This window comes from Ursus maritimus, unplaced genomic scaffold (assembly GCF_017311325.1).
Source record: "Ursus maritimus isolate PB19 unplaced genomic scaffold, ASM1731132v1 scaffold_8, whole genome shotgun sequence".
NCBI lineage: Eukaryota > Metazoa > Chordata > Mammalia > Carnivora > Ursidae > Ursus > Ursus maritimus.
Genome location: NW_024426996.1, coordinates 12,445,941 through 12,472,623, shown reverse-complemented (window position 1 = coordinate 12,472,623; position 26,683 = coordinate 12,445,941). Strand labels below are relative to the sequence as shown.

The following is a 26,683-nucleotide window of genomic DNA, read 5'->3' as shown; positions in this document are numbered from 1 at the left end:
GAACGAAACTGGACCACTTTCTTACATCATACACAAAAATAAATTGAAAATGGATGAAAGACCTAAATGTGAGACAGGAATCCATCGAAATCCCAGAGGAGAACACAGCAGCCTCTCTGACCTCGGCTATAGCAGCTTTTTTTTTTTTTTTTTTAATATTTTGTTTATTTGACAGAGAGCAAGCGAGCATAAACAGGGAGAGGGAGAAGCAGACTCCCCACTGAGCAGGGAGCCTGACGTGGGGCTTGATCCTAGGACCCTGGGATGATGACCTGAGCCGAAGGCAGATGCCTGACCGACTGAGCCATCCAGGTGCCCCGGCTGTAGCAACTTCTTACTAAACACGTCACTGGAGGCAAGGGAAAACAAAGCAAAAATGTGTTATTGAGAGTTCATCGAGTTAAAAAGTTTCTGCACAGGAGTGCCTGGGTGGTTCATATGGTTAAGCATCTGCCTTTGGTTCAGGTCATGATCTCGGGGTCCTGGGATCAAGCCCCACATCAGGTTCCCTGCTCAGCCGGGGAGACTGCTTCTCTCTCTGCTTCTCCCTCTGCCTCCCTCCTCACCTCCAGCCACTCGTGCTGTCTCTCTCTCTCAAATAAATAAAATCTTAAAAAAAGCAAAAAAGCTTCTGCACAGCGAAGGAAACAATCAACAAAACTAAAAGGCAACCTTTGGAATGAGTGAAGATATTTGCAAATGACATATCTAATAAGGGGCTAGTTTCTAAAATCTGTAAAGAACTTATCACACTCAACACCCAAGAACCAAATAACCCAGTTAAGAAATGGGCAGAAGACATGAATAGACATTTTTCCAAAGAAGACATCTGGATGGCCAATAGACATATGAAAAGATGCTCAGCATCCCTCAGCATCAGGGAAATACAAATCAAAGCCATGATGAGATACCACCTCACACCTGTCGGAATGGCTAAAATTAACAACACAGGCAACAACTGATGTTGGTGAGGATGCAGAGAAAGGGGAACCCTCTCACACTGTTGGTGGGAATGCAGCTGGTGCAGCCACTCTGTAAAACAGTATGGAGGTTCCTCAAAAAGTTAAAAAGAGAACTACCAGCAATTGCACTGCTAGGTATTTACCCAAAGGATACAAAAATACAGATTTGAAGGGATACACGTACCCCCATGTTTATAGCAGCATTATCAACAATAGCCAAACTATGGAGAGAGCCCAAATGTCCATCAACTGATGAATGGATAAAGAAGAAGTGGTATATATACACAATGGGGTATTACTCAGCCATAAAAAAGAATGAAATCTTGTCATTTGCAGTGAACTGGGTGGAGCTAGTGTATAATGCTGAGTGAAATAAGTCAGTTAGAGAAAGACAAATACCGTATGATTTCACTCATGTGGATTTAAGAAACAGTTCAACATATGGGAGGGGGGAAAAAAAGGGAAACAAACCATAAAGACTTTTTTTTTTTGGCTTGATCAAAACCAAATACATATGTATTTACAAATTTTTAGGTTTAAACAGATCATTAAGTAACTGAATAATTTTCTTTTTTCTTTTTTTTCCCTTTTTAAAAAAATTTAACATAACGTATTATTTGTTTCGGGGTACAGGTCTGTGATTCATCAGTCTTACACAACAACCTACCGCAACACTTACCTCCCTAATGTCCAGCCACCCCATCGCCTCCCCTCCAGCAAGCATCAGTTTGTTTCCTAAGATTAAGAGTCTCTTAACCATAAAAGGCTCTTTTTTTTAAAAATGTGATTTTTTAAAAAAAGATTTTATTTATTTATTTGACAGAGAGAGAGACACAGCCAGCAAGAGAGGGAACACAAGCAGGGGGAGTGGGAGAGGAAGAAGCAGGCTCGCTGATGCAGGGCTCGATGAGGGGCTCGATGTGGGGCTCGATGTGGGGCTCGATGTGGGGCTCCCAGGACCCTGGGATCATGCCCTGAGCTGAAGGCAGACGCTTAAGGACTGAGCCACCCAGGCGCCCCAACTATAAAAGACTCTTAAAGAGAGAGAACAAACAGAGGGATGATGGAGGGAGGAGGGTGGGGGATGGGCTAGATGGTTGATGGGTATTAAAGAGGGCACTTGTTATTATGAGCACTGGGTGTTGTGCGTAAGTGATGAATCAGTGAATTCTACTCCTGAAACCAATATTGCATTGTATGTTAACTAGAATTTAAATAAAAATTTAGGAAAAACACCCCCATATCTTATTTGTCTTTTGATCTCTAATATATATAGAATCTTGTATATAATAAAACTCATACTTTATTTTGCATTTTAAATGCGTTTTAAAATCTGCTTTCTTGAGATATAATTTACATGCAGTAGGATTCACCAAGTCTAAGTGTGTAATTTAATGGATTTTAACAGTCATAGAGAAAAAGGTGGACATCACAATCATGATAGAGAACATTTCTTTTATCCCCAAACCTTTCTGTGCTTCCGTTTTTTTCCCCAGCATCTGCTTTTTGTTGTTATAGTTTTGACTTTTCTAGGATTCCATATAAATGGAATCATTTATAATCTTTTGTGTCTGGCTTTTTAGAATAATGCTTTTGAGATTCATATATTGTTGCATATGTTAGTAGTTTGTAGTGTTTTGCTGAACACTATTCCATTTTATGGATATATCACATTGTTTACCCATTTATCAGTTAATGGACATTTCTTCCCCCTGAATTTGGTCTGGTTTGAGTAAAACTGCTAAAAGTACAATTTTTTGGGTAGACATATTTTAATTTTTCTTGAGTAAATTCCTAAAAGCTGGTTTATATGGTAACTTTATAAGAAACTGCCAGATTTCCACAGTGACAGTACTATTTTAAATTTCTAACAGCAGTTCATCAGAGTTCTAGTTGCTCCCCATCCTCAGCATCACTTGGTATTGTCCATCTTTTTAATTTTAGCCATTCAGATTGGTGTGCAGTAGAATCTCATTGTGGTTTTAATATGCATTTCGCTAATGACTAATGATCTTGAGCCACTTTTCATATACTTATTTTAGTACATGAAATAATATATCTTATTTTTGGCAAAATGTATGTTCAAGTATGTTGCCCATTTAAAAAAAAAATCAAAATGCTTGCCTTAATCTTTTTTTTTAAGATTTTATTTTTAAGAATCTCTACACCCAATGTGGGGCTCAAACTGACAATCCTGACATCGAGTCATTTGCTCTTCTGACTGAGCCAGTCAGACATTCCATTGCTTTTTTTTTTTTTTTTTTTTTTTTTTTTTAGATATATTATTTTTTTTTTTTTAATTCTTGAGATATAATAGTTGTCTGTATATTCAGGGAGTAAGACTTTTATCAAATATTTGGCAAATATCCCAATCTGTGGTTTTCCTTTTCATTTTTTTGACAGTGCCTTTGATGAGCAAAAAAAAAATTTTTCGAAGAACACAAATTTTTATTTTGAAGAAATTCAAAGATCAGTTTTTATTTTTAGGATTCATGTTTTTTGTGTTTTAAGAATTTTATGTAACCCAAGATTACAGTGATTTTTCTCCTAAATTTTCTTCATCAAATTTTATAGTTTAGCACTTATATTTATGTCTATGATCTGTTTCAATTTAACATTTTGTATGTTTGTGAGATAATGGTCAAAGTTCATTTTTTTTTTTTTTTGCATGTGGATATCCAGTTTTCAGCACCATTGTTGAAAAAAAGACTTAGGTCCCACTGAATTACCCTGGCACCTTTGAAAATTAGTTGGTCATGTGTGTACTGGTCTATCTCTACACATTCTATTCTGTTAATTTACATATCTTAATCAGTACTACACTGTGTTGATTACTGTAGCTTTATAGTAAATCTTGAAAGTATGTAGTGCAGATAGTCTAAATCTTCTTTGTTTTTCTTTTTCAGAATATTTTGGCTATTCTAGAAAGAAGTCAGTCAGAGAAAGACTAATATCCTATGATTTCACTCATGTGGAATTTTTTTTTAAAAGATTTTATTTATTTGTCAGAGAGAGAGAAAAAGAAAGCACAAACAAGGGGTGTGGCAGGCAGAGGGAGAAGCAGGCTCCCTGTTGAGCCAGGAGCCCTATGTAGGACTTGATTCCAGGAGCCTGGGATCATGACCTGAGCCAAAGGCAGATGCTCAACCGACTGAGCTACCCAGGCATCCCTTGAATGTGGAATTTAAGAAACAAAACAGATGAACAGAGAGGAAGGAAAGGAATAATAAGACAAAAACAGAGAGGGAGGCAAACTGTAAGGGACTCTTAACTATAGGGAACAAACTGAGGGTTGCTGGAGGGGAGGTGGGTGGGGGGATGGTGTAACTGGTGATGGGCATTAAGGAGGGCACGTGATGTAATGAGCACTGGGTGGTATATGCAACTGATGAATCACTGAATTCTACCTCTGAAACTAATAATACACTATATATTACTTAAATTGAATTCAAATAATAAATTAAAAAAATATTTTGGCTGTTCTAGGTCCTTGGCTTTGCATATAAATTTGGGAAGCAGCATTTTGGTTTTTATCAAAAAGCCTGCTGGGATTTTCATTGGGATTACTTTTGAATCTCTAGACCAGTTTGGAGAGATTGACATTTTAACAATATTGAATCTGTGATTCATGAACATAGTATATATCTCCATTTTCTGGGTCATCTTTTATTTCCTTAGCAATATTTTGTGCTTCCCAGTGAACAGGCCTTGCACATATTTTGTTCCTAAGTACTTCATATGTTTGATTTGGTTATACATGGTGTTTTAAAAACAATTTAATTTTTAATTTCTTTGGTATGATGTAGAAATATGGTTAATTTTTTGTATATTGATCTTGAATCACCTTGTTAAACTCTCTTAATAGTTCTAGTAGCATTTTGTGTGTGTGTGTGTGTGTGTGTGTGTGTGTGTGTGTGGACTCCTTACAAATTTCTACATAAATGATAGTGTTGTCTACAAGTCAGTTTTTTTTTTTAAAGATTTTATTTATTTATTTGACAGAGAGAGACAGCAAGGGAAGTGGGAGAGGGAGAAGCAGCTTCCTGCTGAGCAGGGAGCCTGATGTGGGGCTCCATCCCAGGACTCTGGGATCATGACCTGAGCCACCCAGGTGCCCCTACCAGTCAGTTTCATTCCTTCCTTCCATCCTTCCTTCCTTTTATTTCTTCCTTCTTATGTGTTTTATTTCATCTTTTTTCCTTATTTTACTGAGTGAACTCTAGTACAGTGTTGAATGGAAGTGATCAAAGTTGATATGCTTGCCTTGTTCCTGATCTTAGAGGGAAAGCATTCATTTTCACCATTAAGTGTTTTGTTAGCAGTGGGTTTTTCTTGGATTCCTTTTATCAAGTTGTGAACGATCCCTGGTACTTATTAATTTTTTTTAAACTATGAGTGTTGAATTTTGTGAAATGCTTTTCTCAGCCTATTGAAGTGATTGTATGGATTTTCATTTTTAGTCTGCTGAGTGGTAAATTATATGAATTGTTTTGTATGTTGAATTGAACTTGCATTCCTGGGATAAATATCACTTGGTGATTTTTACATATTCTTTTGATTTCTAAAAATTTGGCAAGGTTTGTGTATCAGCATTCATGAGGATTGTTGATTTTCTTTTTTTTTTTTTTAAGATTTTATTTATTTATTTGACAGAGACAGCCAGCGAGAGAGGGAACACAAGCAGGGGGAGTGGGAGAGGAAGAAGCAGGCTCCTAGTGTTGGAGCCTGATGTGGGGCTCGATCCCAGAACGCCGGGATCACGCCCTGAGCCAAAGGCCAGACGCTTAACGATTGCGCCACCCAGGCACCCCGATTTTCTTTTCTTTTAATGTCTTTGGTTTTGTTCTATGGGTAATGCCAGCCTGATTCAATGAGTTGGGAAGTGTTCCCTTTAGTTTTCTGGAAGAGTTTGTCTATATTTTATATAGGCTTATTACAGGTTATTATTTCTTCTTTAAATGGTTGGTAGAATCACCACTGAAGCCATCTGAGCCTAGAGAGTTCTTTGGGGGGCATTTTCAGTTACAATTAAATTTTTAAAAAAGATACGGGGTAATTAGATTACCTATTTTGTCTTAGGTGACTTTTCATTGCTTGTGTCTTTCAAGGAATTTGTCTACTTCACCTAAGCTGTCACATTTTGGGGCATAAAATTTTTCATAATGTCCCCTTGTTATCCTTTTCATGTCTGTAAGGTCTGTTTTTCTGATAGAGATAATTTGTGTATTCTCTCTTTGTTTCCTGATTAGACTGGGTAGAGGTTAATCAATTTTACTGATAATTTCAAAGAAAAAGTTTTTGGATTCAGCGGTTTTTCTTTTTTCTTTTTGTTTTCTATTTTATTGGTTTGTGCTGTTACTATTTTCTTTCTTCTACTTACTTTGTGCTTAATGTACTGTTTTTTTCCAGTTTCTTAATGTGGGAATTTAAATCACTGATTTGTCACTTTTATTCTTTTCTAATAAGCATTTCATGCTAAAAATTTCCTTTTAAGCTTCACTTTACTTAGCAATGTTCTCCAAATTCTCACTGGATCTGTTCTTACTTAGTACTTCTCACTGGATCTGTTCTTAGTACTCAAAATACTTTGTAATAATTTCCCTTATGATTTCTCTTTTGACCTATGGATTATTTAGAGTATGTAGTTTAATATCCAAATACATGGAGATTTTACTGACATTTTCATTTAATGATATCTAGTTTAATAGTCTGTGGTCAGAGTACATATTTTGTATGGTTTCAGGCCTTTTAAAATTATTTAGTTTTGTATGATAGCCCAAAATACTGTCTATTTTGGTGTATGTTCTGTTTGCAGTTGGAAAGAATGTGTATTTTGCTGTTGATGCGTAGAGTGTTTTATAAATATCAATTAGGTCAAGTTGGCTGACAGTGTTACTCAGTATTCTGTATACTTACTGATTTTGTGTCTGCTTGGTCTATGCATTTGTGAGAGTGTAGTGTTTAAATCTTTGTCTTTGTTGATTTGCTTATTTCTTCTTTTGGCTAAGTTTTGTTACAGATATTTTGAAACTGTATTATTAGGTATATACACATTTAAGATTATTAGGTCTTTTGATGAATTCTTCTTTTCAATGTCATGAAATGTCATTCTTTATCCCTGATAATATTCACTGCTTTGAAGTCCACCTTACCTGCTATGAATATAGTCGCTTCAGTTTTCTTTTGATGGTGTTAGTATGATATATCTTTTCCCATCCATTTACTTTTCATTTTTCTGTGTCTTTATATTTGAAGTGGGTGTTTTGAAGGCAGCATATAGTTGGGTCTTGCACATCAATACAGTTTACCTTTGATTGGAGTTTTTACACACACATATGTTTTTAAGAAAAAAATGGACAGAAGACTGCCAATCTAAAAATAAAGCAGACAGATCTCAATACAGAGATGTTTTGCCTGCTGCGATAAAATTTTATCCACGTCTGTAAAAATCAGTGGGATTAAGTATCTTTAGGAAGCCCCTCCAGAAGCATTTGATCTTGCATTATGATTGTACATTTTTACATTTATTGTTTATAACGTAGCACACAGTCTAAAATTGGAAAAATAACCTGCAAGCTTGGAAATGGTCTCTTATTGTTAAATCCCATTAAATGAAAAGGATTTGAATTGTTGAAAAAAAAATGTGAATAGGACAGGGAAGTGGTAAGGAGTCTTTAAAAAACTTTAAATCTTTAAAAAAAAAACTTTAAACTTTTTTCATGTTACATAAATAGTGCATGTATATTGCTCACAATTTAAATGCCTATAAAAAATCAAATAAAAAATACTCTTTAATTCTACCACCCCGAACAAAAAACAGTTATTGCTCTGAAATATATCCTTCCAGTATTTAAAACATCAATGTAATTAAAAAAAAATGTCGTCATATCATATTACTTCTTTGTAACCTTCTTTTCCACTTAATGCCTCATGAATATTTTTATGATGATTGTTTATACTGATCTATATCAGCCTTTTTAATGACTGCATATTTCTGTTCGTAACATATAATCCCAATTTATTTCTAATTTTTTTCTGTTAATGCAGTGTACACTATTCCTTCAGGATTTGTAGAAACACAAAACCTTTTATCCCCATGACTTATTCATTCTATAACTGGAGGCCTGTTATCTCCCACTCCCCTTCATCCATTTTCCATCCTTCTACCCCTCCCCTCTGGCAACCACCAGTTTGTTCTCTGTATTTATTGATTGGTTTCTGTTTTTAGTTTAGTTTTGTTTTTTAGATTCCACATATAAAGGAAATCATACAGTATTTATGTTTGACTTATTTCGCTTAGCATTGTGCCCTCTAGGTCCATCAGCATTGTCACAAGTGGTAGGATCTCACCCTTTTTGATGGCTGAGTAATATTCCCTAGTACCTATATACCACATCTTCTTTATCCATTCATCTGTTGATGGATGCTTGGATTGCTTCCATATCTTGGATATTGTAAAGAATGCCGTAATGAACATAGGATGCATATATCTTATCAGTGTTTTTGTTTTCTTTGGGTAGATACCCAGTAGCAGAATGATAAGATCATATAGAATTTCTGTTTTTAATTTTTTGAGGAACCCATATACTGTTTACCACAACGGCTGCACCAGTTTACATTCCCACCAATAGTGCACAAGGGTTCTTTTTTCACCACATCCTCACCAATGTTTGTTCTTCTTGTCTTTTTGATTCTAGCCATTCTGAGGTATAAGGTGATATCTTATTGTGGTTTTGGTTTGCATTTTCCTGATATTTAGTGGTGTTGAGCATCTTTTCATGTGTCTGTTTGCATCTGTAGGTCTTTTTTTGAAAAATGTCTATTCAGGTCCTCTGACCATTTTTAATCAGATTATTTATGGGGTTTTTTTTTTTGGTATTGAGTTGTATAAGTTCTCTCTTTCTCTCTCTCTCTCTCTCTCTCTCTCTCTCTATATATATATATATGTATATACATATATATTTTTTTTACCATACAGTACGTCATTAGTTTTTGATACAGTGTTCCATCTTTATATATTTTGGATATTAACCCCTTACTGGATATATCACTTGCAAATATCTTCTTTCAGTCAGTGGATTGCTTGTTGTTGTTTCATTGATGGTTTCCTTTGCTGTGCAAAGGCTTTTTATTTTGGTGTAGTCCCAATAGTTTATTTTTGCTTTTGTTTCCCTTATCTTTAGGAGACATATGTAGAAAAGTGCTACTAAAGCCAGTGTCACAGAAATTATGTTTTCTACTAGGAGTTTTATGGTTTCAGGTCTCATGTTCAGGTTCTTAATCCATTTTGAATTTCTTTTTGTGTATGGTGTAAGAAAGTGGTCTGTTTTCGTTCTTTGAATGTTGTTGTCCAGTTTTCTCAGCACCATTTATTGAAGAGACTGTGTTTTCCCCATTGTATATTCTTGCCTCCTTTGATTAAATTGACTGCATATAAGCATGGGTTTATTTCTGGGTTCTCTATTCTGTTCTCTTGATCCATGTGTCTGTTTTTTGGGCCAGTACCATATTGTTTTGATTATTACTACAGCTTTATAGTTTTTCTTGAAATTTGGGGTTGTGATACCTTTAACTTTGTTCTTCTTTCTCAAGATTGCTTTGGCTATTTGGGGTCTTTCGTGGTTCCATAAAAATTCTTGTTCTGTGAAAAATGCTGTTGGTATTTTGATAGGAATTGCATCGAATCTGTAGATTGCTTTGTGTAGTTATGGACATTTTAACAATATTGTTCCAATTCACGAACCTGGAGTATCTTCCCAGTTGTTTGTGTCATTTTCAGTTTCTTTCATCAGTGTTTTATAGTTTTCAGAATACAGGTCTTTCCCCTCCTTGTTTAAATTTATTCTTAGATGTTTTATTCTTTTTGGTGCAATTTTAAATGGAATTGTTCTAATTTCTCTTTCTGTTACCTTTGTTATTAGTGTATAGAAATGCAACCAGTTTCTGTATATTAATTTTGTATCCCACAGCTTTACTGAATTTATTTATTATTTTGAGGGGAGTCTTTATGGTTTTCTATGTATTAGTATCATGTCATCTACAAGTAGTGACAGTTTAACTTCTTCTTACCAATTTGGATGTCTTTTATTTCTTTTTCTTGTCTGATTACTGTGGCTAGGACTGCCAGTATTATGTTGAATAAAAGTGGCAAGAGTTGGCATCCTTGTCTTGTTCCTGATCTTACAGGAAAAGCTCTCAGTTTTTCACCATTGAGTATGTTAGTTGTGGTTTTGTCATATATGGCCTTTATTATGTTGAGGTATGTGCCGTGGAAACCCAGTTTGTTGAGAGTTTTTATCATGAGCAGATGTTGAATTTTATCAAATGCATTTTCTCCATCTTTTGAGATGATCATTATGATTTTTTTTGAAGATTTTATTCATTTATTTGACAGAGAGTGCAGGCAGTGGGAGCAGCAGGCAGAGGCAGAGGGAGAGGGAGAAGCAGGTTCCCCACTGAGCAAGGAACCCAGTGAGGAGCTCCATCCTAGGACCTTGGGATCATGATCTGAGCCAAAGGCAGATGCTTAACCGACAGAGCCACCCAGGAGCCCCGATGATCATAGGATTTTTATCCCTCACTTTGTTTGTTTTAAAGATTTTATTTATTTAATTGACAGACAGCCAGCGAGAGGGAACACAAGCAGGGGGAGTGGGAGAGGAAGAAGCAGGCTCCCAGCGGAGGAGCCTGATGCGGGGCTCGATCCCAGAATGCTGGGATCACGCCCTGAGCCGAAGGCAAACGCTTAACGACTGAGCCACCCAGGTGCCCCTATCCCTCACTTTGTTGCTGTGGTGTATCACATTGATTGATTTGTGCATATTGAACTCTCCTTGCATCCCTAGAATAAATCCCACTTGATCGAGATGAATGATCCTTTTAATATGTTGTTGAATGCACTTTGCTTATGTTTTGTTGAGGATTTTTGCATCTGTTTTTTATCAGGGATATTGTCCTGTAGTTTTCTTCTTTTTTGTAGTATCCATATGGTTTTGGAATCAAGGTGATGCTGGCCCCTTAGAATGAGTTTGGGAGCTTTCCTTCCCCTTCTGTTTTTTGGAATAGATTGAGGAGAATAGGTATTAACTCTTCAAATGTTTTGTGGAATTCTCCTGTGAATCTAGCTAGTCTTGACCTTGCCCTGGCAGATTTTGGGGAGTTTTTTTTTTTTTTTTATTACCAAACAGATTTTGTTGCCTGTAATTAGTGTATTCAGATTTTCTATTTCTTCCTGATTTGTCTTTGGAAGATTGTGTATTTCTAGGAATTCATCTCTTTTAGGTTGTCCAATTTCTTGATATATAGTGTTTCATAGTAGTCTCCTATAATGTTTTGTGTATCTGTAGTGTCTCTTTTTACTTGTATTTCATTTCTGATTTTATTTAGTTGAGTCCTCTCTCTATTTTTTCTTGATGAGTCTGGCTAAAGATATATCTTTATCTTTTTAAAGAACCAGCTCTTGATTTCATTGATCTTTTCTATTTTTTTATTAGTCTCTATTTCATTTCTTTCTTTCTTTCTTTCTTTTTTTTTTTAAGATTTTATTTATTTTATTTGTTTGTTTGACAGAGAGAGAGACAGAGAGAGCACAAGCAGGGGAAACAGCAGAGGGAGAGGGAGAAGCAGGCTCCCGCTGAGCAGGGGAGCCCGATGTGGGGATCGATCCCAGGACCCTGGGATCATGACCTGAGCTGAAGGCAGAAGCTTAACCATCTGAGCCACCCAGGCGCCCCTATTTCATTTATTTCTGCTCTTATCTTTATTATTTTCTTCTTTCTCCTCCCCTCGGGTTTTGTTTATTTTTTTTCTAGTTGCTTTGGGTGTAGTGTTTATTTGAGATTTTTCTTGTTTCTTGAAGTAGTCCTTCATTGCTGTACATTTCCCTCTTAGAGTTGTTTTCAGAGCATCCCAAAGATTTTGGACCATTGTGTTTTCATTTTCATTTGTTTCCATGTATTTTTTAAATTCTTCTTTAACCTATCCTCATTTATTATTTTTTTGAAGTAACAGTTTTATTGTATATGAATACAGAGAGACCAAACTTGGTTAATGGTGATGGTGTTCATTACTTTTTTTCCCCTGCAGCTAATGATAGACTCAGAGAAGCTGTTATAATGAACAAATAGAACATCAGCTGCATTAAGTAGCCACTTTTTTAAAAGTAAATTCTACACCCAGTGTGGGGCTCAAACTCACAACCCCCCTATCAAGATTCGTATACTCTACCAACTAAGCCAGCTAGGCACATCCCCCCACTCCTCCGCAATTTTTAAAAATTCTTTTTGTTGTTGTTGTTCCACTTGGGTGCTTTCCATTTCTTTGTCTTCCGGGTCATTGCTCCGTTCTTCTCCATCTGCTAATCTGTTGATTCCCTTTAGTGTACTTTCTATTTCAATTATTGTATTCTTCAGCTCTCATTGTTCCTTTTTTATATTTTTTATCTCTTGGTTGAAGTTCTCAGCGAGTTCATACATTCTCCTCTCCAGTCCAGTGAGCATCGTTATGACCATTACTTTAAACTCTTTATCAGGCATATTGCTTATCTCCATTTTGTTCTTTCTCTAAAGTTTTGTCTTGTTCTTTCATTTGGAGCATATTCCTCTATCTCCTCATTTTGCTTGACTTTTGCGTTTGTTTCTATGGATTAGGCAGAACAGCTACTTCTCCTGAACTTGAAGGAATGACCTTGTGTATGGTCATCCCCTGTGTAGACTGTGTATGCCTGGTGACTTTGCCTGTCCGGCTGAAACTGTGGCTGGCACGGGCTTGCAGTCCAAGGGCGCTCTGTGCTGGGGCTACCCTGGTGGGATGGTCAGAGCTGAATTGGGTGTGGTTATGTTGTCCTGGGTTTCTCTGTATAGAGGTTGCCCTGGCAGGACTTGCTAGAGCTGAAGTGGGTGTAAGCTGGGGGATTCTGGGGTGCTCAGCATAAGGGGGTGCCCTGGTGGAGCCAAGGTTAATGTGGGCCAGGATGTCCCAGGGCACTCTATACAGGGGACATCCTGGTGGGGTGGGTGGAGACAAGGCAGGGTATGGGCTGTGGGTTCCTGGGTCATTCCATGTAGAGGGTGCCCTGGTAGGGTAGCTGGAACTGAGGCAGACATGGACTGGGGTTCTGGGGCGTTCAGTGTGGTGGGTGTGCTGTTGGGGTGGCCAGAGCCAAAGCTAGCATGCGTTGGAGCACTCTGTATCAGGGGAACCTTAGCCACGCCATCTGAAGCCAAAGTGGTGCAGGCCTGGAGTGTTCTAGGGTGCTTTGTGCCTGTGTCACCTTGGTGAGATGGCTGGAGGTGTAGTGAGCACTGACCAGGGGTGTGATGGTATTGTATGCTGGGGCCACCTTAGTGGGATGGCTGGGGCTGGTGTGGGCTAGGGGCCTGGGGCTCACGAGGCATTAGGCCACTTAAGGTGCCTGGACCGTATTCTCATCCATGCTTTCAAGGTGGAAGGGGAATGTAAACCATGGTGTTCTCCAGTCCCTCAGACCTGGAGAGAGTTCCAGCAGTTCCTCCACCGTTTGGTGGAGTTCTAGAGCTGGATCTTTTATGTACTAGTTGCTCTTTCAAACTGTGGTTTTTTTCCTGTGCCCCATGATAGACAGATCTGCCCATGGTCCCTCAGTACTATCCCTCTCCACTGTAGTTCGCAGTGTTGGGATGGGGGTTCCCTTTGTTACCATCTCTCCTCTCTTCTTGCTGTTCTCTTTGTGGTCTATCTTTTGATGTGCTGAAGCTGTTGGGTCAGCCCTCAGGAGGAATTGCTCTATAAATCGGTGTGGATTTGGTGTGTTCTATGGAGGAAGTGAGTTCAGGGTCTTCCTACCTTGCCATCTTGGACCAGAACTATGCCTCTCTATTCAAATCCTTTTAAAGCATCAGATTATGCCATGATTGACCATTCTGAGTTCCTGAAAATAACTGAGTCACTGCAGCTGATCTTATTCTGACTAGTGTATTGCCAGTGACTCACAAACACCATCTTCTCTGCTCCCATTGCCTGTGACAGGCCTCCATATGTTCCAACTGCCTTAGTGTATCTGGTTTATTGCATCTGAAAGCATACATGGTAATTTGAAATTTATGGCTTTGAGAAGAAAATATTCTCAGAAACATTCTTTATAGACTGTAAGTGGTTTTGTTGTCATCATTATTGTTATTGTTTTGGTGGATAGGGTTGTATATGAACTCTAAAGCCCAAGATAAAGTTACCTGTCTCTGAACTGAGAAATACTACTTTGAACTCTATTATAACTGATCTTTTTTTCTCATTCTTTAGTTGAAAAGATTTGGTTTAATGATTGTTTAAACTTGGGAGTCATACATAGAATTAAGCCAGTAAGTGTTTGATGTTCCTGGATAATTTAAATGAAGTATCAGCTGCTCAGAGATGCTGCCTGTCTCCAAGAATCCAGCCATTCACTGTAGAGGAAGGTTAAATATAATTTTAGTTGGAGCATTTGTGGGAGAGCTGTGCTTTTTTTTTTTTTTTTTTTTTTTTTAATTTAGCCAGGTTGAACAAAGACAGTTTGTGGACTTTCTCTGATTAGCCAAAACATAAAACAAACAGAAACAAAATGAAAAGCCCACATATACAGAAAAAAACATTATTTTAAAATTCTGGCTCTGGGTTTCCAGTTTCAGGCAGGATGGAGTAAGGACATTCTTTTCTATCTCTCCTGCTGAATGCAACTCTAAAACCTGGGTAGAATGCATGGAGTAGCTATTTGAGGGCTCTGAAAAGCAAATGATGGCAGGTGGATTGGGAAAGAAGACCAGAATTCAAAGTACCACTGGATTGCCATTGAGTTCACCATTTACCCCCTCTGGTCCTCCTGCCATTTGGGCCCAGAGGCAGGTACAGCTGTGGAAGTACAGTGTATAGGCTAGAGATTAGGAAAGGAGCCCCAAGAAACCTGAAAGTGTCATGCATATTTCACAGATTTCAGGGAAGGAGGAGCTTGAGAAAGCAACTGCATGTAGTCATCTATGAACTCCTGGGCTCCTCTCTGAGCTGTTTGTGTGTGGATCTTACCCTACTTAGCATATAAATGACGCTAAGAACCAAACTAACACATAGACCACCACCTGTGTTCCAGACTGGCCACTATGTGGTGCATGCAGGGCACAAATTTGAAGGGCATTGCAGAAGCTTTGAAAACTACAATGCAATTGTCAACATGCTCCAGAAGATTTAAATAAGACCCAGAGTCTTATAATACTCAAAACATTTATGGTACTATCCAGAATCACTCAGCATATGAAAACCCAGGAAAGGGGTGCCTGGGTGGCTCAGTCGGTTAAGCATCTGCCTTCAGCTCAGTTCATGATCCCAGGGTTTGGGATTGAGCCCCGCATCAGGCTCCCTGCTCAGCAGAGAGCCTGCTCCTCCTCCTCCCTCTGCCGCTCCTCCCATTCCTGCGTGTGCACGGGCGCACACTCTCTCCCTCTTTCTCTCTTGCTCTCCCTCTCAAGTAAGTAAAAATAAAATCTTAAAAAAACCCAGGAAAACTCAACTAGTATAATAAGGAACAATCAGAAGGTGCAATGCTGGAATGACATCAGTATTGGGATTATCTGATGAAGACTTTAAAGCAGCTATTATACAAATGTTCCACCCAGCTGGCTCAAACTCTTGTGAACTAAATGGAAAAATGAAATTCTCTGCAAAGGAATAGATGATATAAAGAAGAACCAATAAGATAGCCAAAATAAACAAGTCATTGAATGGCCTCAATAGCAGAATGGAGAGGACAGAGGAAAGAATCGGTGAAGTTGAAGATAGGCCAGTAGAAATTCCCCAGTCTGAATAACAGCAGATTGTGGGAAAAAATTAAACAGGATTCTGAGGACCTGTGGAACAAGGGCAAAAGGTCTGATGTTCATGTCATGGGAATCCCAGCAGGAGAGGAGAAAGATGTGGTGCTAAAAATGATAATGGCTGACAAATTTATAAATTTGGCAAAAGACATAAACAGATTTAATAAGTGCAGTAAACCCAAATAAGATTTACTGAAAGAAATCCCCACCCAGAAGATCATAATCAAACTTCTGAAAATTAAAGGCAATGAAAATACTTAAAGCAACCAGGGGAAAAGCACATATTACCTATAGGGGAATATTCACTGAAATCATTACAGATTTTACCCCAGAAACTATGGAGGCCTTAAGTGGCACAGCACTTTTAAAGTGCTGCAAGAAAAGAAGTCAACACAGAATTCTGTATTCAGCAAAAAACACTCTCCACAAATGAATGTGAAACAAAGGCATTTTTAGATGAAGGAAAAGTCAGAAAATTCATAGCCAGCAAACCTGTACTGAACAATTGCTAAAGGAAGTTATTTTGACAGAAGGGAAATGATACCAGAAGGAATGTTGGAACATCAGGAATGAATAAAGAGCAACAGAAATAGTAGATATATGGGTAAATATAATAAACTATTCTCTTCTTGAGTTCCTTAAAATATTCTGATTGACAGCAAAAATTATAACCTTGTGATAGAGTTCTCAAAGTGTTGCAGATGTGCTATTGAAGGCTGCTGTAGCTTGGGTGGGGAGAATAAAGGAACCTATATAGTGGTAAAGTTTCTGCATTTTACTTGAAATGGTATTGATTCTAAGTAGACTCTGAAAAGATAATTATTTATATTGTGATCCCTAGAGCAATCACTTAGGTAATTATACAAAGAGATATGGTAAAAAAACCCACAATGAATTAAAATAGAATACTAGAAAGTATTTCAATAATGCAAATGAAGACAGGAATGAAGAAAAAGAGCAATGAAAAACAGAGGGAACGAACAGAAAACAAATAATAAAAAGGTAGGTAAAAAATCCAAATATATCAATGATTTTATTAAATGTAGTCTAAACAAAACAATCAAAATATAGATCTTATATTAGGTTTAAAAAATAACCCAACCATGTGCTGTATATAAGACATTGACTTCAAAAATAATAATCTAAGAAGTTTAAAATACCTACTCTGGGCATGTATTTCAGAGAAATGAAAACATATTCTCACAATGTAACCTGTACAGAAATGTTTATTGCATTTCTGTAATTGCTAAAAGCTGGGAACAGTGCTTTGTGGTACATCCATAATACAGTGGAGTACCACCCACTAGTAAAAAGGAACACACTATGATACATGCTACAACCTGGATGAGTCTTCCAGGCATTATATTGAGTGAAAGAATCCAGTCTTGAAGGGTTAGAAATTATAGGATTCCATTATGTGACAGTATTGAAAATACAAAACTATAGTGCTAGAAAACAGATTAGTGGTTGCCAGGAGTTAGGGATGAGGAGAGGGTGTGACCAAGGGACTATTTTGGAGTGATAGAACTGTTCCATATCTTCTTTGTGACATGTGCTTAAATTCATAGACTTGTATATAAGATCAGTTTTACTGTACAATAAATAAAAATTTTGTTTTTGAAAAACTGACTCTGGTTTGAGTGTCTTGGCTCAGAAACAAGATATAATTCCTTTTGTGGAGAGATCTTTTTTATGGGGGGATCACTTTAAACTGTGAGTTGTATTATGGAGTTGAGACTGTAGTGAGCATAGCCCAGACTCCCCCTCCCCCAAATGTTTAGATGAGAATAATTGAGAAAGTAGTTGGAATATGGCTTAGGACAAGACAGATACAGAAGCAAACAATGGAGAGAGAGCCTAGTTATGTTGTGGGAAGACAGGGGACTCCAGGAGGAGAGTCAGGCACTAGGAAATTCTTTTTTGGGATCTGCAGGAGAATTTGGATAGTATTTTGTTTCGAGTAACGGTTTGCTGAGATAATGTTTATTTCCTTCATCCCAAATCTTCAGTAGAAGTCAGCTGCACCCTTCAGAATGGGTTGATAGTACCGGGGGAACACTGTCAGGGGAGAGCAGAATGTAGCAGAAAGAGGCAGCATGTGCACTAGGGTGAGTTCAGTGGGAAACAGGAATGAGGGTTGGGTGAATGTGAGGACTTAGAACCCACAGGATGACAGGGCAAAGCACAAAATTTCTCACAGGATGGCCCTGTCTTTTGTTTTCTACTATTAAAGACAAGTGCAATCTTAGAGCAGACAATTTGGGGACACTCAGAAAGGAGACACTTAAGTAATGAGAGTTTAATCCCTTTGTCATACCAACTGCTGACATTTAATTTTTTATGGTTTTATTAGTTGAAAATTTAGTAGCAAATACTGAGCACTAATTTTGTATATTCTCTATGCTTTCCATCCAACTGCAAACAATTGAATATATTTCTCATCTGAACAATGAGGAAAAAGTCCAATTCCCATTTTTCATATCTAGGCTAATCACCTCAGTATTGCTTTTACCAGTTTCATATCTGTCTAATCTTTTTCCATGCCAGAATAATACAGCCTAGTGGGTATAATGGGCTCTGAAGTCAGAAGGACCTGGGATCCAATTCTAGTTCCTCCACTCATTAGTTGTGAATCTTGGCCAAATTATGTATGTTTTCTGAGCTGGGGCTTATTATAACCCTGCTTCACAGGGTTGTCGCAGGATTAAGTAAGTGTTGGCATCATGCGTCTACCCTCTAGGCTCGTATCAGCCTTCTCTGTTGTCACCTTTTGATGATTTAATGCCCAATTTTCTATTAACCTGAAAATACATGAAAAATTACAGTGGGCTCAAAAACCAAGTAGAAATAATCGTAATAACGTAAGTCCAGTGGAATTGCCGACTTGCTGTAAGCAGCACTCCACATTTGCCACTGTTCTGCCCTATTACCTTGGCTCATTCAGAGTTGAGAACATTGCTAAAGACTTTAAAGGGTTGCTATGAGAGGATCAGAGAGAAAATACACTTTTATCCTCAGAAAAATGCCAAATATTTCTTCAGTGTGTTTAATTATTTTAATGTGTGGGTTGAGGTTCTGTCATGATCTGCAAAATATAGCATAGAGTCTTGACAGAATGAACCAGAGAGACTGCATGTGAAAATGTGCACTGCAAGCCTGAACGGTCCCAACTGGAGCAGGGGAGTGTTCAGGGAGAGGTGTGAATGAAGCATTCATTCCCACGTTGGCCTGACCTAGGGAGTGGATTCTAGAAGAGGGATTATAATTTCACTGTAACAGATCCCCAGTCTGGATCAGATGAGCTTAGTTTTCTGGCTAGAAGAGATAAAATAAGTTGGACTTGGTACAGTCACTGGTTTGATTCTTCACAAATTTTTGCGTTACTGAACATTGCCTTTTGGGCTACACGTTTTGTAGTAGTGGCAGTGGTGGTTTGATGTCTGTTTTGATGGCTAATACATGATGGGACAGGAATTGGTTTGTCTTAGGTTTGACCAGATCAGGAGTAAATGGTACTTGGAATCTGGACATGCCCTTTTGAGGCTGTTCAGCTGTGGTAAACAAGATCAAGAGGGATGCTATTGACAGGTTCTGAGGCAAGAAGATAGTGGCAGATAGGTAGAGAGTGTCCTGTCAGACAGTGGAGAAACTTTTTAGTGTCATGTTAGGCTGAATGCTAACGTCCAGGCAAGAAAGGCTAATGGTTGGCATAAGAAGTCAGGTATTAGGGGCCAGGCCTAAGTCATGGCTGAGGTGTCAGGCCAGGTACCCAGGCTCAGGAGGACATAAAAGCTGCCCAAATCCTGGAACTCTGGTACAAGGTAGATATTTGGTCAGAGGAGTAGAGTCTGAATCACCCGAGGTACTTCAGTAGAGGTTTCTTACCTTATTCCAAAATAAAGACAGGACTGTTCCTAGTGCGTGAGGCAGAGCTGAGTTGGGATATAGGGTCTAATAGTGAATAGAGGTTAAAGAAGTTGGGCAATGGGAACTACAGGAGTTAAAGCATCTTTTAGGAGATTTCTCTGACATGAGCATATTTTCAGTTGCTTAGTTTTAAAAAAAGCTTTTGTTTCCAAGTAATATATTTATACAAACTATCTTTAGGTCAAACAGAAGCTTCCTGCCTCCCGTCTCCACGCTGCAGTCTCACTAGCAGAGACCATTTCTATCAATAGTTTTAGCTCGCTCTTTTAATATTTACCTTTTCTAAATGACATGCTTATAATGCTATTTTTGATTTTCTTCTTTTTTTTTTCTTTCTTCTTTTTTTATTTTTTTAGCATTGGACATAGTAGAGACACTGGGGAAGACTAGTATTCCTTTATATTCTCCATCTACTCTTTCTTCTTCCTCACCCCTACATACTCATCCTTTCCCAAATAGTTGATTCCTTAAATCAATTGACAATTAAATCTTTGATTATGTAAATTATATTTGTCTGGTTATTATGGTTCTGTGTTCAATGATTGCTTTTATTTCCTATAAAACATTTTATGTGTTTTCTGGAGTTAATTATATCTTTTTGTTTGTTTTTTTTCTCTTGCATTGTAACCTTTGTATTCTCTGACAGAACTGTAAAACTCATAACAATATAAAACTCATCAGATTGTATTTTACTTTTCACCTTGGAGACATTCCTTCAACTTTGTTTCATGGGCCTGCTACATAATAGCTGTTTTGGAAATGTTCTTCACCGCTTGTTATGTAAGATTTCTGTTTCCTGGATCATGAATCTTCCTGTGTTTACGAAGCGTTATCTTATGGTAGCTTTCTGAGGAGAGGCAGCATTGGAGATAAAATATTTTGAGAGCCTTACATGTCAGAAAATTAATCCTTTTTCCCTCTCTTCTCATATTTGATTCATGGTTAGTTAGGTATAGAATTCTCAGTTGGAAAACCATTCTCCTTCAGAATTGTGAAGGCATTGCTCCATTGCCTTCTAGTTTTCAGTATTGCTTCTGAGAAATCTGATGCCATTCTGATCCCTGTTCTATTATATATAAAGTGTTTTCCTTTCTAGAAATTTCTAGAGTCTCTTTTGGTGTTCTAATATTTCAAGATGAAGTGTTCTGAAGCAGGTCTTTCATCAGTCATTATTCTGAGTCCTCCATAGGTCCTGTCAATGTGAAATTTAAGTCCTTATGAGAACTTTTCTTGTGTCTTCTTTGAAATGTTTTACCTTGCATTTTCCCCATTTTCTTTTTGGAGTTCTTATTTTTCCATTATTGGACCTCTTGAAATAACCCCATTTCTTTCTTTTTTACCCCCTCTGTTTTGCTCTTTGACTTTTTGTTCTATTTCTAGAAAATTTTCTTCAATTCTTTTTTTTTAAATTTAAATTTTAGGGGCGCCTGGGTGGCACAGCGGTTGAGCGTCTGCCTTCAGCTCAGGGCGTGATCCCGGCGTTATGGGATCGAGCCCCACATCAGGCTCCTCCACTATGAGCCTGCTTCTTCCTCTCCCACTCCCCCTGCTTGTGTTCCCTCTCTCGCTGGCTGTCTCTATCTCTGTCGAATAAATAAACAAAATCTTTAAAAAAAATAAATAAATTTAAATTTTAGTTAACATACAGTGCAATATTCGTTCCTGGAGTAGAATTCCGTGATTTATCATTTACATACAACATCCAGTGCTCATAACAACAAGTGCCCTCTTTAATATCCATCCCCCACCCACCTCCCTCCATCAACCCTCAGTTTGTTCTTTATCGTTAAGAGTCTCTTAAGGTTTGTTTCCCTTTCTCCTTTTTTCCCCCTTCCCATATCTTTCTTAAATTCTACATACGAGTGAGATCATATGGTATTTGTCTTTATCTGACTGACTTACTTCACTTAGCATTATACAATTTAGTTCTAGCCACATCATTGCAAATGGCAAGATTTTCATTATACAAACTCCATTATGTATATATACCACTTCTTCTTTATCCATTCATCAGTTGTTGGACATTTGGGCTCTCTCCATAGTTTGGCTATTGTGGACATTGCTGCTGTAAACATCAGGGAGTATGTAAACCCTTCAAATCTGTATTTTTGTATCCTTTGAGTAAATACCTAGTAGTACAACTGCTGGATCATAGGGTGGGCTTATATTTAACTTTTTGAGGAACCTCCGTACTGTTTTCCAGAGTAGCTGCACCAGTTCGCATTCTCACCAACAGTGGAAGAGGGTTCCCCTTTCTCTGCCTCCTTGCCAACATCACTTGTTTCCTGTGTTGTTAACTTTAGCCATTCTGACAGGTGTGAGGTGGTATCTCATCGTGGTTTGGATTTGCATGTCCCTGATGCTGAGGGATGCTGAGCATCTTTTCATGTGTGTCTTAGCCATCTGGATGTCTTCTTTGGAAAAATGTCTATTCATTTCTTCTGCCCATTTCTAAACTGGATTGTTTGGTTTTGGGTGTTGAGTTTGATAAGTTCCTTATGGATTTTGGATATTAACCCTTTATGTCATTTGCAAATATCTTCTCCCATTCTGTAGGTTGCCTTTTAGTTTTGTTGACTGTTTCCTTTGTTGTGCAGAAACTTTTTATTTTGATGAAGTCCCAATAGTTCATTTTTGCTTTTGTTTCCCTTGCCTCCGGAGACGGGTCTAGTAAGAAGTTGCGCTGGCCAAGGTCAAAGAGGTTGCTGCCTGTATTCTCCTCTAAGATTTTGATGGTTTCCTGTCTCACATTTAGGTCTTTCGTCCATTTTAAATTTATTTTTGTGTATGGTGTAGGAGAATGGTCCGGTTTCATCCTTCTGCATGTTGCTGTCCAGTTTTCCCAACACTGTTTGTTGAAGAGACTGTCGTTTTTCCATTGGATATTCTTTCCTGTTTTTATTGAAGATTAGTTGACCATATAGTTGTGGGAATTTCTTCAGTTCTAATTTCCCATTCTGCTTTTGAAAGGTTTTTTTCTTTAAATTTATGCAACCATATTTTCATTTTCTAAGATGATTTTGTTCCTCAAACATTTGAATGGTTCTTATCTTCTTCTATTTCTCTAACAACTTAATTTTTTTTTCTGCTCCCAGCATGATCCTTATCTTCTGAGTTCATTTTCTGTTTGTTTTGCTCTTTTTCTTTCATGTTAGCATTTTCCTCATATGTGATAATCCTTGGCCAGCCTTTTACATTTCAGAGTGTGGCTCTAAAATGTGAGTGGGGCTGTGTGAGGGCAAGGCGTGTTAACTCACACAAAGTTGGACATTTCATCGGGGGACCCACAGATGTCCGTATCTGTGGATCTTCTCTTTTGGGCCTTTTTCTCAGAGAAATCCTCCTTTTTCTTGGCTAGATATGTGTGAGGCTGTGTTTTGGAACCTCGGGGAGAAAGGTATTTTCTGGATTAGGGAGGGAGGGCTCTGGGAAAGGAGTCTTATTGTTGCCAGGCAGAATTTTACTCAGTCCCGCTGCTTTAAGTAATATGCCTCATTCTCACTCACATTTGGGCATCTCTGGTTCAATATTTCCAAATAGTAAAGCTTCAGGCTTCTCCCTGGAGAGAAGCACCAGTCCCGTGGGGGAACATCTGGGATGTATGTGCTGCTGCAGGCATATATGCTCCCCAGTGTAGCTGGGATCTAAACTGATAATTGTAAAAATGTGCAAAACGTATATTCTCTGTAAATATACGGATTTAGTGGTTCTTTTTGAAAACCAAAACTGCCTAGGAGGCAGCTGTGTGATTCCTGCTTCTGGGCTGTACATTTTCCTCCTCGGTTTGGTCTCTTTCAGAGCAAATTGGAGCTTTGGCAGATCAGCACATTGTCCACGTGGCATGTGGCGAGTCGCACAGTCTGGCCCTCAGTGACCGGGGCCAGCTGTTTTCTTGGGGTGCAGGGAGTGACGGTCAACTAGGACTCATGACTACTGAGGATTCGGTGGCAGTGCCCAGGTAAGAATGTCACAGACAGGAGTCTGAGTTTTCAGATGTCAGTTTTATAAATACTTTTTCCTGCTGTTGCTTTGTTAGACTCTTTGTTTTGGTTCTGCGTTCTTTATTTAATTGCTGTTCCTTTTGGTGCCACTGCTGTGCCTTATACTGTATAGCACTTGTCACAAAAGTTGTAATTATTTATAGAAGCGTCTGTCTCCAGTTAAAAAATGTTGAGTTGTTCAGGAATTGTACTTTATTTATTCTAGTAACCTAGTTGTTAGCATAGTGTTTGGAATTCAATAAATGTTTGAATAAAAAAAAACCCCATCTTTTCCCTTGCTGGACTTTTTTTTTTTTTTTTAAAGATTTTATTTATTTGACAGAGATAGAGACAGCCAGCGAGAGAGGGAACACAAGCAGGGGGAGTGGGAGAGGAAGAAGCAGGCTCATAGTGGAGGAGCCTGATGTGGGGCTCGATCCCACAATGCCGGGATCACGCCCTGAGCCGAAGGCAGACGCTTAACCGCTGTGCCACCCAGGCGCCCCTCCCTTGCTGGACTTATTAACTTTTAACTTAAAATTATAAGCCTCAATCAATTACTCAGTTAAGGACTCTAAACTAGAATCAAAACGTTGACCTGTTTTCTAATAATAGCCATTATAAGCATTATGAACAGCTAAAATGCCAAATATACAAACTTTTTTTTAACACAAAAATACTAATACAGTGGTTTTGAGACTCTTAAATATTTACTTAATCTCTGAATCTGAGATGATTTAGTAAAGTACCTAACAGATGCTTCACCACTATGTAAACATCCAAAACACTGAAGTTACTTCCAGGTGCTCTTTTTTGGGGGGTAGAGTCTCCGTTTGTGGAGGGTTCTTGGTGATCAAAGAGGCCACTAGTTTATCGCCATCACTTAATTCTTGTTCTTTTATATTACAAACACAGAGCACACTCCTACTGTCGTCCTCGTCACATTCTCTGTAACTGTTTATTTAATGACTATTTGTCATGAAAAGCTGGGAACTTTGGATGACCTGAGACCTGGGTTATTCATTTTTGCATCACTGTTGTTGAGGGTGTCCAGCACATTTATTGCTGTTACAAGGCTGTTTAAGAAATGGCCTCTCCTCCCCTGCCCAATTATTGTCCCCTTTAAAGGACAAAATACTCTTCTTCCTCTTCCTTTTTTGCCCTTCGTCGATTTTTGTCACTTTAATCAAAAGCTGTTTTAAGAAAAAGAGGAACATGGAGGTAAGAGTGATTTGATTCATTTCCTGATTTAGAACAGGTAATATTTTGGATTCATTTTTCCAAAAATTAGTTGAATTTTGGGTAAGAGAGGGAGTGGCAATATGAAAAAAAGGTACTATATATATATTAATGAAATTATGTGAATATTAAGGAGAAGATTTTTAACATAACTGACAAAAATATTTTACTTGTTGATGATCAGAGACTCAAAAATTTTTAGTGACATTTCATTTCTAAAAATGAAGTAACCTGTGTTGTAGTAACAATTTAATTTTCATTAGTCATGTCTAAATTATAGATGACTTCCGAGGCTTTGGTTTGTGTATAATTTTATGTTACAACTTACTTGAAATAAATTTCTTAATTCATACCCTAGTATTGTGGAAAGTAACATAGCTTTGAAGTCAAACAGCCCTCACATTCTAATACTGGTACTATTATTAATTAGGTAAGTGACCTTGGGCAAATCGTTTAACTTATCTAAGCCTTGATTTCTTAACTTAAAAGTGGAGTTATGTATTGTGTATCTTTACAAAATTACTGGGAGGAGAGAATGAGACGCATAGGTAAAACGCATTATATGCTTGCACTCTTTATATATCCCTCCTCTCCACCTCAAGGCTGTGATTTCCCTATTGTTTCGTTGTTCTTTTGACCTGCTTCCTTTCTGTAACTGTGGTTATGAAGGTTGTGACAAGGGTAACAGTTGACCCATAAAGGGAGAATCGTGGGGAATTTGAGTGGAAACTGGCCAGGAAAAAAAGGACTCTTACTGCATAAAATTTCTGAAACATTGGTTCCCCCCAGGCAGTAATGCATTATCCAATTTTAAAAAATAGTGGGGTTCTACAAACTAGTGATACCTGTACAACTTGGATGAATATCCAGGGAATTATTCTGAGAGGCAAAAAAGCCAATCCCAAAAGGTCACCTACTATATGATTTTATTTCTATAACATTCTTGAAATGACAGAATTTTAGAAATGGAGGGTAGGTTAGTGGTTGTCAGGGACTAGGGATAGGGGAGGGGAGCAGCTAATACAAAATACGGCATGAGGAATCCTTATGGTGTTCGAACTGCTCTGTATCTTGACTGTGGTGGTGGGTACCTGAACCTGCACAGGTGGTAAAATAAATACCCAGAATTGAGTACAAATAAAACTGGGGAAGTATGAATAAGGTTTTGTACATTGTATTAATGTTAGTATCCTGGTTATGACTTTATACTATAGTTTCACAAAATATCACCGTTGGGGGGAGCTGGACAAAGTATACAAGGGCGCTCTGTATTATTTCTTACAGCTGCATGTGAATCTACAAGCTATCGCAATAAGAAATGGTTGGGTTCTATTTGGTACTAAATGCATATGTGAACTCTGTTTTGTAAGCTTTCCGTATCTGAGAAAATAAAACGTTAACGAAAGTAGTATCTACTTGTCACTCTAAATAATCTCCTGCTCCCCCACGGGGCATCTGTCTTCTAAGATGCCCCTCTCCTGAGAGTGTGTCCATCTGACTCCTCTGTTCCCATGGCATAGACTGAATGAAGAGGATCGTGGCAACTTGGAAGCTGTTCCAGTAGAGAGCAGGAGATATTCCCAGGTGCCCAATTCTGTTGGGCAGCACCAAGCACATTACATGGATTTTTTCTCGTTTATTTATTTATTTTTTTACCACAACCTGTGAAATAAGTAGTCTTCTTGTTCCTGTCTTTCACATGAGCAAGCAGAGGAGCAGGATTTGACAAGTACTCCTACGATCTTCCTCTTTACCATCC

The 26,683-nt window shown here is 38.0% G+C and overlaps 1 protein-coding gene across 6 annotated transcripts in view; it reads left to right on the top strand.

The window, feature by feature from the left end:
• The window catches only part of HERC3 (HECT and RLD domain containing E3 ubiquitin protein ligase 3), a 124,703-nt gene that overhangs the window by 37,151 nt on the left and 60,869 nt on the right, over positions 1 to 26,683 (top strand). For all 6 annotated transcript variants that reach the window (XM_040625445.1, XM_040625441.1, XM_040625443.1 and 3 more), the window contains exon 4: positions 23,504 to 23,663. In XM_040625445.1, coding sequence (XP_040481379.1) covers positions 23,504 to 23,663 — 160 coding nt within the window. The remainder of the gene's footprint in view (positions 1 to 23,503; positions 23,664 to 26,683) is intronic.